The sequence below is a fragment of the Emys orbicularis genome, chromosome 8, assembly GCF_028017835.1.
Source record: "Emys orbicularis isolate rEmyOrb1 chromosome 8, rEmyOrb1.hap1, whole genome shotgun sequence".
Lineage (NCBI taxonomy): Eukaryota > Metazoa > Chordata > Testudines > Emydidae > Emys > Emys orbicularis.
Window position 1 is genome coordinate 113777311 of NC_088690.1, and position 11703 is coordinate 113789013.

Consider the following 11703-nt stretch of genomic DNA (forward strand, 5'->3'; position numbering starts at 1 on the left):
TAGTCACCCAGGGGCTTCTGCCACAAGATGATTTAATAATATCCTAATGGTACAAATGGGTGGGAGTCACCAGGCTGGAGGGACAGGGAAAGCTGTTCAAATCAAGCACTTTGGTATCTGTTTATTCTGTCACTAAAAAGAGACAAATAAATGCAAAACCTAGAGTAACAGTGAAGAGAAACATGGAGGTTCCTGCTAGAAGCAGGAGATGGAAAAAGGAGTCAAAGCTCAGGCTGTGACATACCCTGCTCTGCAATGGCTGGGCACAACATTGAGAGGCAGCCTAGAACCTGGCCCACTCTGTGCCTTCCATGTGAAGGAGGCCCCATTTCCTTACAGACTGCTAGGTCCACCCGGGTCATGCTCAGCCACAGTCTTTCCAAAATGCAGCATCAAGAATCAAGACCTTTTTTAACCAGCCTTCCTGTAGCATTTGTTAGCATCTGAAATGGCTGAAGGTGGCTGCAGTTTCCATAGGACAAGGCAGGTTCCCACTTTCCAGCCTCTGACTGTCACTGAGTGACCCACTTCCAAGAGAAAAAAAACTGTTGCTGTGCAAGGCAGAGCCCTTCCAAGCAGTGCCCACTCAAGGCTGCTGCCTCTGCCCTCACAACTTCATGAGATGAGCGATTTGGTCGCGTCTCCTCCGGTCTCCAGCCCACAACTTGCTCTTGGTACGGAATTTCAGCAACTCTGCCTTGTAGTCCTGGTGGTGCATTGGACAGTAGTCCTGGGGTTCACAGAGCTCCTGAGAAGGGAAGGGAAGACACATTATCCAGCTAGAGCAAGGGAACCCTAGCCAGCCCATCTAGACAATTCCAATGGCGGGAGCTGGGTCTGCTGTGTCCTCAGTGGTATGGCATTGTTTCTTTGGTTTCACCTCACTGGTAACGAACACCTACTAGTGGGCAGCGGGGCACAGTCTAGTGGTCCAAGCACAGCAATGGAAGCTAGGAACTCAGTTCTAATCCCACTGCTAACACCGACTTTTCTGACTTGCTGCGGCCTTGAGGCAAGTCAGCCCCCATCTCAGAAGGTCTGAGACTCCTTATCCCCACCAGTTGGATGCCCTGCCATTACCATGTACTCAGGGAAGAACTCCTTGTAGCCTCCCTTCAGGACGTAGAGCTCAGGATAGTGCAGTGCAGGGTACTCATTCATGGCTCGATCTTCCGCCCTCAGATAGCGGCACCTTCAAACAGCAACATGTGGAGCTAAGTCAGACAGGCAGCAGCAGGAGTTATTTCAGCAAGGAGCACCCACCCCCTGCTAGCAGCCGTCTTTTCCCAGCTCTGACTAGACAGGACCTGCACTCACATCTTGGGGCCCCGTTCTGAGGAGAATTCACAGTGGAACACAAGGACAATGCGTTTCTGTGGCGTGGACGGGAACAGAGGCTTCTTCAGCAAGAACTCAAAGACATCTTCCTGCCTGTGAAAGTTCAGAGCCCCCTGCAGTGCAGAAAGGGGGGGTGGGGGGGGGGAGAAAGATCCCCATGTGTTGCTGAGAATTGATATTGACATCCCAGTTCCACCCCCTACTTCAGACCCTCCCCAGTTCCCTCACCTTTATGTGCCCCCCCCGATACTCATAGGGGTAGCGACAGTCGATGATGTAGAATGTCTCAATCAAGCTTTGGAATTGCCCAAAGAGAAGAGCAGCCACCTGTAAAGGATCCAATTTACACTTAAAGGATTCAACAATGAGGGGCAGCTCCCAGCCACACAACTTCCCCTTCTGAGACAGAACTGCTCTTCTTGCCAGGCCAGCAAGAGCCACAGGCTGTGTGCAGCAGGGATTGCTCAGCCAAAATACAAGAGAACATTCAAGTGACGCTTGTGGCTGGAAAAGGGTGCGTCTAATTATGCTCTAGTGCTAACAAGCTTTGAAGGCTGGATTAAGGAGTCTTTCTCCACATTAATGCAGTCAAGACTTGAATCAGGATTCACAAGCAGCAGCTTCAACAGGCAGGTCAAATAGCCCCCACCAAGCAGCTCTCAGGAGTAACACACAAGGATGTTGGAGGGGAGGGAGAGGCAGAGCTGGGAGCACAGGCACGCTTGGGGTGGGGAAGGACACAGTTACAGACATGGGGGCAGGCCATTGCTCACAGTCTCCGGGGTGATGTATCTCAGATCCTGTTGCCTTCCTGTCACTGTCGGCAGCGCATACACCTAGAGAGACATTCTCAGTCCAGCTCAGAATCATAATAGCTGCAAGGACCCTGCTCGTCTAGATCCTCAAACTCAGACTGGTTTCCACCCCCCAGGCCCTTTGGTGACTGTCCCTGTATCCTTCACCCCCCATCCACTCAACCCACCCACATTCTCCATCCTCTGATTAAATCCATAACTGTTTCTTTGAGCACAGGATTCCTGTGTTTGCTGGGAGGTATTGCTCTCTGATCCTTGACTTACCTGCCACCTCCCTGGGGGCATCAGGATTTGATTTTGAATCAAAGATTGTTTAACATGTAGAAACCAAACCAGCTCCCTAGGAGTGTCTCTGGGGGTTACGGCCTAGGATTCTCATCCCGCTGCTGTGCAGCAAGGAAAATAACCAGCTCTGCACATCAAATTTAGGTGGCTCCTTCTCCCACATCAAGGCGTACCCCTTTCGAGAGCTGGGAGACTGCTCAGGGCACAGGTGGCTGGAGCAGACACAGACCTTAGAGAAGTCCCCGATGAGCTGTCGGAAGCCATAGTCCTGATCAAGAACTTTGACAATTTCCATGTCTGAGAGGGAGGCCGTCTTCTTCAGAGTTGCGCCCTGCAACCAATCAGGCAGCCATCAGCAATACACAAGCCAACCAGTCCCTAACCGGCTACTCCACTGTGTGGCTCTGCCCATATGGGCTGGCCAACACCCGTCTTACAGTTTCCCCGAAGCAAAGGCTGGACTACCCCCTCCAAAGTCCCTGGCATAAGAACGGCCAGACTGGGTCAGACCAAAGCTCCATCTATCCCAGTATCTTGTCTTCCAACAGTGGCCAATGCCAAGTGCCCCAGAATGAACAGGACAGGTAATCATCAAGTGATCCATCCCCTGTTACCCATTCTCAGCTTCTGGCAAACAGAGGCTAGGGACACCATCCCTGCCCATCCTGGCTAATAGCCATTGATGGACCTATCCTCCATGAATTTATCTAGTTCTTTTTTGAACCCTGTTGTAGTCTTGGCCTTCACAACATCCTCTGGCAAAGATCCTCTTGGCCTTCATAACATCCTCTGGCATATCCCCCCTTAGTCATCTCTTTTCCAACGTGAAAAGTCCCAGTCTTATTAATTTCTCCTCATATGGAAGCTGTTCCATACCCCAGTCATTTTTGTTGCCCTTTTCTGAACCTTTTCCAATTCCAATATATCCTTTTGAGATGGAGAGACCACATCTGCACGCAGTATTCAAGATGTGGACGTACCATGGATTTATAGAGGCAATATGATATTTTGTCTTATTATCTATCCCTTTCTTAATGATTCCCAGGTCTGGCTCCCTTACCTGCTCCAGCTCCTCATAGACAGGGCTGCGTCTCAGTTTCACCTTGACTGGAGTTTCATTGTCCTGGCATCTCACTATTCGCTTCAGCACCGGTCTGTCCAACTTCTCTGGCATGGACGGTGAGCGGTACAGGCGACTTCTGTTGATAGAGACCTGCTTGGAGACAGACAAGAGGGGAAGGAAAGGCAAGTCACAAGGGGGCGCCATCTCCCCAGCTCAACACCTTCGGAGCAATGCTCCCTTCCCGGAAGCCTGGGTTGCAGAGGCCCATCTCTGTAAAGCCCCTTTGGAGCTGGAAGCAGAGCAGCTCCTCCTAGAATGGCAATAAGTGGATAGTGAGCAATGCCAGCCCAAGCAGCACCCCCCAGTCCAAGAATGATTTTTGCCCTGCAGGATACAAGCTTTGCCCAGACACCTGGGCAGGTCTGATTTAATGACGTATTAGTAGGTAAGCTCACTCACTTCACTGACATTGATGTCCTGTGTGAGGAGGGGTCCAGAGAGCAGGACAGCCATGCTGGAGGACAGGTTCCCAGCCACTGGTTTCTGGGGGGCATAGAAACAGCATTAACCACAAGCACAACTCACCTGAAATCACTGTCAGGCATCCAGTGACCAAGAGTAACCCGTAGCTGTGTGCTGCTGTGCCCAGTGATGGAGGGAGAACACACAGCTAGGGATCTGCTAGTGTCCAGGAGGGCTGCTCACCACATCCCAGGTCGCTCCACTCCTCCAGCTGTGGAAGGGGAGAGGTGAGCTCTGCATCTTCTCCAGTGGAGCTCAGGCTGACAATACTTTGTCCAGCTAAACACTATCAAAGCTGCCCAGCTCCCTAGAAATATCCAGAATGCTCCCAAACACCTGCTGGCTCTTGGTAGCCTGTCAGTCCAGACCAGGACAGACTCTGCAGTGTCTACTTCCCCAGCCTGTGAACTGCTCCATGAAGCACACAGTGGAGTACATGCAGGGCAGATGATGACTATGCCTGGCTCCTCTCACCTCCATGTCTTCTTGTTCATTGGGGAAGAGCTCTTCAAAGCTGTCCAAGTTCTCTGCCATTCTGCGTGGATGCGGTGCCACTGCAGCAATTGGGCTGCCCAAATCTTTCACTTCACACTCCTCCAAGCCCCCTGCATCCTGACAGGGGACGAGATGGAGTTACAGTCCTGCAACGGTGCCTTGTTCCCACCCAGGCAAGCTGCACTGCAGATCCCAGACCTGCTCTGCCATGCTGTCAGTGCCACTCACTGACAGTAACTCCTGATGGTCGAGAACCAGACTCCATATGGTCAGTCTGTTAACTAATCCCAAAGAGTACTGCCTAGGGCTGTTGCAGAGCAGACTTCCCTGACTGCCCCCAGTGTCAAACCAATTCACAAACCTGTGAACTCTCCGATTCCTGCTCTCCACAGGAAGCAGGGCTTCAGACAAGGCACAGACAGTGCCCCCATAAGAAAAGGGAGATCTGACCCAGCCTGCTCCCCTCCTCCACATCTCAGAGGAGGGCTCATCCCCATCCAGCCCTGTCTATCATCGGGGGAGGGATAGCTCAGTGGTTTGAGCATTGGCCTGCTAAACCCAGGGTTGTGAGTTCAATCCTTGAGGGGGTGCCACTTAGGGATCTGGGGCAAAATCGGTACTTGGTCCTGCTATGAAGGCAGGGGGCTGGATTTGATGACCTTTCAGGGTCCCTTCCAGCTCTATGAGATAGGTATATCTCCATATATTATATTAAATATCATTGGCATTATCCTCTCCACACTCACCGTATCAGGTCATTGGATACTGAGAAGCCTGAAGCATTAACTCACCAGCTGAGCTGTTGCTCTCTTTCGAAACAGCAGGGACCTAGGCATTTGCCACCCTGGGCGCTTAAACCAGCGGCCCTCCTGAAACAAGAGAAAGGGGAAAGGGCCTTGAGCTGAGAGCTGGCCACATCCGCCACCTCCAGGGTCAAGAGCCTAAGACAGTTTCAAACCTCCCCCGGCATTAAACAGGCCCTGGATCTTGGTTAGGAGTAGATTCAGCACCACAGTTAGTGGGGAAGGAGGAAAGGCAATTTGGGGATCCTAGAGGATTACCCCCTTCCATATTCAGTGGTTGGTAAGGATTCTGTGCTACAGAGCTGCAGTACTGACATGTGCTCCCATCTGCCACCACTTCCAGCAAATGCCTGTGCAGCCCCCCGGCCCCATCCAGCAGGTACTCACGTTTTCCTTGTTCAGGGAGTTGTCTATCTCGTTGCCTTCTCGCTGCATGGAGCCTGGGGAACTCGGTGTGCTGCATAATACCTGGGGCTACAATGCACAGAAGGGATCGCTCACTGGGACAATGGTAAACATGAGCCCTGAGACCTGCAGTCAGTGTCCCACTGCACCTAGCCTCCTTACACCAGCCCACAGCATTTCCTGGGCCTGCTCAGATGCCCCAACTCCTCCCGGTAACAAAATAACCTGTCTCACAACGAAGAGGAGTCACTTACCAGGAAAGATTTTACATTCTGCCTCTGTGCCTCTCTGCAGGGAGAAAAACAGCCTGTCAGAGTGTCCTGGGGCTTGCTCTGCTGTCCAGCCTGCACGTCCTCAGGGGGGACCCACCCACTTCAGTATGTCCCTGCAGAACTTATGCCGAATGACAATGCTCAGCACTAACACAGCACCCTGGTGATGCTCAGCAGGCAGGACAGGACGATTATCCCATTTTATGGAAGGGACACTGAGTCTCGGAGAAACAGAATCTCGCCCCAGGCCACATGGTGAGTCACTGGCAGAGCTGGAATTAGAACTCAGGGATCCTGCCCCTCATTTTACAGATCATCCCCCTATTTATGCTGAACAGGACATGGCTGGCCAGCTGCAAACTGTCTCTGTCATATTTCCAGAGTCTTGTGTAAAACTGAGTAAGAAATAATACCACACCCAATGCAACTGGTGCTCCCAGGATGACCCTAAAAACCAAGTTTCCACATCACAAAAAACACTGCTTTGTCAGTAGGCTCAGAAAAGAGAGATTGAATTGTTCCCTTCAAAGGCCTCCAGACCCAAACTCCACCTGTCCAGGCCCAGGCAGGACTGAAACCAGAAAATACATACTACATGGGGCCAGCTAAAGACGACGTGGGGAGCCGCTCTAGGCAAGAACCTGCAGGCTGTCTATAATCAGCAGGAGGCTGCCTCATGAGAGGAACATGTTGATGAGTGTGTAGGAGAGAAAACAGCCATTTCTGACAGCAGCCTAGCCACATGCACCACCTGGTCTGGAATGTCCCCTGCATGGGTGGGCAGAGCAGGGAAGCAATAAGCTCCCATCTAGGAAACTCTGAACAAACGTCAAAGATTGTTCTCTTGTGTATTGCAGTAATGCCCAAAGGCCCTGCTTGGGCATCACTGCGCCGGCACTGCCCCAAAGAGCTCAGTCTAATCTGAAATAGGGCTTGCCAAGCGAGCGTGCCAGACAGAGGAGGGTGTGCATGTGCTGGGGGGATGGGATCTGATCCAGCCTTAACCATGGGGCTGGATGCTGCACAGTCATCCTGTTAATTTTACAAACTGCACTCAGCCCAGTCAGCCTTGCTGTCATTACATTAAAATAAAAAAATAACGTGCAGGGTCTCAGCAGAAGTGGTTCTTGAGGAAGGATTTGAGGGAGAAGAGACCAGTGGCCTGCTGTACTAATTTAGATGGAATATGGGCTGAAGGTGTTAACATAACCCAGTCACTGTCCAACATTAAACTCTATTAAACAAGGTCTGGGGTTTGGTATACAGAGACCACAGCCTGCTTAGTACTATGGCAGACACATCATTAAAAATCCTTTTTAATCTTTTATTAAAGATGCAGAAAAGAAGGAAAGTAGTTAAGGCATTTCAAATGTGAAGTATTAAGTAAGGCTTTCACTTTAACATCCCTTGTTCCCTTTCCTGTTAGCTGTAAGGAGTTTTATAAGAAAACCCCCCCTCGTGTGACAGTCTATTTGATGGTCTCCAAGATGAACTAGGTAATACTTAGTCCTGCCATGAGTGCAGGGGACTAGACTAGATAACCTCTCAAGGTCCCTTCCAGTCCTATGATAATTACTGTCCTCTTTGGTAAGAGTGAAAAGATTAGTTGAGATGAGCTGAAGCTGTTGTTGTTGCTACTTCTGTTAAAGTCCTAAACTGTCCCTTTGGGGAAAAGAAGTTAGTTGAGATTGATGACAGCTGAAGCAGCAGCAACAGCTCCCGTTTAAATCCAGTCTTGTTTCATCTCAGTTGGTGGTTGGGATTCAGCTGGAGCCGCTATGGGTGGCAATGTCATCTGGCTCAGTCTGGTCAAGACATTGCTCAGGATTAAGGTAACAGAGGCCCAGAAACCCAGGAGATGGTGGGGGTGACAGCCATGATGGCAAAGCTTGCTTCCATTTGTTCTTCCCTATTTTCTTCCCCAAATCTCTTTCTTTAAGGACCGATAAAAGGAACAGTGGGTAAAATAGCTGTTGTAATAACTGGCCCTACAACTTTACCTTAACCGTATGAAAGTTCTAAGATGTTACCTGTAATAACAGATGTTAATGAAAGTAGGTCAAATTGTTTTCAGTAATGAATGTTTACTATTTAGTCCACCAGTTAGGGCTAGTTTCTGACATACCAATTTTGGTTACTTAATTTTTGGTTCCACATCATCTGTTTACGAGGCATGATTTTAATATATTCTTTGAGTTATATCAAAGTTGCCTTTTTGTTTAGATTAATTCAGTTTTTCTGTCTCCCTTTTGTATCTTGTCCCATCAACATTTGTTGTCATAGGCTATTGTCACATATTATGAACATTTATATACTTATTACAGTTGAGCTCATAATTAAGAGTAAATTTGTAGACCTAATTATTACAACAGGCCTTCAGATTTACTCAGAGATCTTTTTTGATTTTACCTTGCTGCTCTTTTCACATGTGAGCACAGCAATGCAGGTATATGCCAGAAATGGTGCCTGCCTGACCGTGCTGGAGAACCGGACAGGTACTGTACGGACAGCTGCAGCACAGAACTTCATTTCACCCCCTCGCACGCCTCAATCATATTTTGGAAGGATCCCATCAAAGGGAATTCAATTACTGTGGCCCATTTAGTCCTTGGTCTCTCCACTGAGGCTGCTGACAAACCAGTGGTTTTTTGTGATATGAAAACCTCTGAACTAGGAACTGGGCTGAGTCGGTTTAAAAAACACACAATGCTCATTTCACATGAGAACCAGAGCCACAGAATAGAAACTACTTTTGGTTACTACTAACGGTAGCCAGATCTGAACAGCTGATTGGAGGTGAAGGAGTCCATATCATTACTGACCCTCTCCGTAAATTAATGGTGGTTATGATTAAATAGAGTTCAAAAGGAAAAGGAGTGCAAAGACTCAGCAGCTGGAAAGGAAAGGTTTGCATGACATGGCACATGGCGCACTCCATCTAGAACCTAAATGTTAACACTCCTTGCTTAACTACACAGTATCTTCCAGCCAGGAGTCACTGACATTTTATAAAGATAAGAACACTATCTGGACAGGTCAGGAAAGATCCCTGCTACTTTTGAGGGGGAATCTCTTCCTCAGCCCAAGCGTGGTATGTATTGCCATTTCAGAGCATATCATTCTTCATCTGATCTGGCTCATTAACAGGAACTACAGATACTGTAGTGATGGGTGCTCATAGAAGAGCCCTGATATACAGAACTTACAGCCCATCCTGAGGTCCTGATGAGTCCACCCGACCTGCAACTGAAGAGAGATAAGTCAGCAAAACACAGTGGGCATGAGCATGGAGAATAAAGCAGGAGCAATTATGTGAAATGAAGAAAAGGCATCTAGAGTCTCCTGTGGCCAACATTCTATGACTACCCAAGATGAGAGATTAGACAGAAAAGGATAACGGTAGGCTGAATATCAGGAATACCTCCTAGTGAGGAGACCCAGGCTGTAGAATGGTCTCCAGGAAGTAACTGGAGACATTTCAAACTACAGTGGGAAAAATTCTAGAAATGATACAGCCGGGCTCAGTACTGGACAGTCCCAAGGGATGGATGAGACAAATTAGAAGATTTTGAAATTCACAAAACTAGTAAAGCAGCGTTTGCTGCTGATTTAACTTGTTCAAGGAAGACTATATTTGTAACCTTCACTTTTAAGGCAGAGTGAGACCGGGGATGTGCTCCACTAATATTGCTGATGTGTTGCAACAGCATCCCTAGGTTTATGTAAACTGTAAAGACAAATTATCCCATGTGCCAATGCTTTCCATGCTTTGGCAACAGCACAGTTAGAGAACAGTTCAAGGGAGCATTCTAAGAGAATAGCTACAACAGCCAATCTTTTCACTATAAGGATGGCAGAGTCCTTTCCACCTGGCTAGGCTGTGAAGCCTCAGCCTTGTGGAAGCTGGGCTCATTTTGGACTGTCTCATATTGAAGGGGTGTACAGCTGGAGTTGAGGATTCTGAGAGTCTTGGTACCATTATTAACAATTACAAGCACTGCTGTTGGAAATGGCTAGTCAAGTGAGTTGCAGCTACTGCCTATACTATGCAAAATGTGCTTGTTTTACTTGTCTTCATCTAACCACAACCCATCTATCTGTTTAATCCACCTGATGAATCTTTTCATAATCCCAGAATGAGAGAGTTCTCAGGAACTCTATTACTTATTTAACAGCACATAGCAAAATGAGGTACTGGTCCTTGATTGGGACCCCTAGGTAGGCATTCTTGCAATACAAAATAAATAATAAAATAAAATAAGGGGAAGGGGCTGAGCTGGCTGACAGTACTAGTTGTAACCAAAGTGTTCTTTTGGGTCTTGCTACCAGCATAATAGCAAGCAATAAAACTAGGGCTAAGGCTCAGAATTTTGTCCCAGCCAGTCAGCTCTTACCAGCCGTGTCTGGGGAATGGGTGAAATTGAAGGCAGGCATCTCCTCACCACTGCTGAGATCAGACAGATCTAGACAGCACTTTGGTGTATCCCTGCAACAACAAATCAAAATCAAAAGTATCAGGGGATAGGGAAAATTGTGACATTTTTGTAAATCAGCATGTGGACATCAAGGTAGGAGACTGCACTGGATCCAACAGCAGGATCTCTGTCAGAACTCTTTTCTGCATCATGCACCCACTTAGAGCCACTGGAACCATAAGAGGTAGCTTCCCCAGCCCTATCCAAAGAACTCAGAACCTGAGCTTTGTGAGGCATTTCGGAAGGTCTTGAGGGTGCCTTTATAAAAAGATGAGGTTTAGTGGCCATGCTGTTCACACCAAGAAACGTTTTTTTTTAAAAATGAGAAGCGCCCCCCCCCCCCTTGTTTCTTGCAGGAGCCGATGCTGGGACAGAGAGTCTTATAGTCCTCTTGGTTCCTTCTGAACAGGCCTTGCAGGCATCACAACCTTTAGACTAAAGTTGTTTTCAACACAGTAAGGCAAACACTAAACAGCAAGAAATCCTAAATTTAGGCCTGAATTTATCAACCCTCCCCCCACCCATCAAGAGCAAGCTGCTGACCCAATCCTTGTAGTAGGAGCACTAGTTGATGTGTTCATCCTGACCCAAGCTGAGCAAAGAGACTGCTCTTACCCCCCCCCCCGCCCCTTCTCCAATGCTACCTGCACTACTTGGGGAGATCAGAAGCACTATTAGGTCTCTGCCTGTTGGGCAGCCTGAGCGGCAGGTGGATGAAACACCAAAGGATTTCAGCAAAAGAACAAGCTAAGCTTGTACCTGGCCCCTAGTCTGCTACGGGGCGTTTGTTGGCAGGGCGGGTGGAGGGCAGATTTCGTTTCCATTAGGGTGGATGCCGAGTCTGTCCCCCGGCACTGCACTCGTGCCTGGGGCTGTTCCTCATCCCAGCTCCCCGTCAGGAGATTTTCCCCGCGTGCTCCCAGCGCCCGAGGCGGAGGGTGGCCGAGGCGGCGAGACGCGATTTACCCAGCCAAGGTGCTGAGGTTCCTAAAGCCCCGAGCGAGGTCGGTGACCGGGGTGCGGGGCAGCTCCGGGGTGAAGGGCAGGGAGACCTCGGTGTCCCGCAGCAAGTTCAGCACCATCCTGCAGCTGGCTCGGAAGCCGAGACGCGAGCGGGGGCCGCCGGGTCCCCCGGGGGAGAGATTCCCGGCCATGGCGCCGCGGGACCGCCACCTAGGAGCACACAAGCCGGGTCACCCGCGGCCCATCCCCAGGGCCTTCGGGCGCCCG

General features: G+C 49.3%; 1 protein-coding gene across 1 annotated transcript; it reads right to left on the reverse strand.

Moving 5' to 3' along the window:
- Positions 1-607: 607 nt before the first annotated feature.
- On the reverse strand, positions 608-11627 carry CDC25C (cell division cycle 25C). Its single transcript, XM_065409785.1, has 15 exons — positions 11440-11627; positions 10393-10484; positions 9205-9244; positions 5981-6014; positions 5709-5795; positions 5310-5387; positions 4498-4635; positions 3961-4044; positions 3499-3651; positions 2668-2769; positions 2112-2174; positions 1567-1665; positions 1318-1451; positions 1081-1192; positions 608-748 (listed from the first exon to the last, which is right to left on the reverse strand). The coding sequence occupies exons 1-15, from the start codon at positions 11625-11627 to the stop codon at positions 608-610; spliced, it is 1545 nt and encodes a 514-aa protein (XP_065265857.1).
- Positions 11628-11703: the final 76 nt, after the last annotated feature.

Bases quoted from the DNA above. Each gene is read 5' to 3' on its own strand.
- CDC25C (XM_065409785.1), bottom strand. From the start codon at position 11,627: ATGGCCGGGAATCTCTCCCCCGGGGGACCCGGCGGCCCCCGCTCGCGT. The intron at 4,636-5,309 runs GTGAGTTAATGC...GTCCCCTGTCAG, and splicing joins AGAGAGCAACAGCTCAGCTG to GATGCAGGGGGCTTGGAGGA. The intron at 2,175-2,667 runs GTCTGTGTCTGC...ATGTCTCTCTAG, and splicing joins TCATCGGGGACTTCTCTAAG to GTGTATGCGCTGCCGACAGT.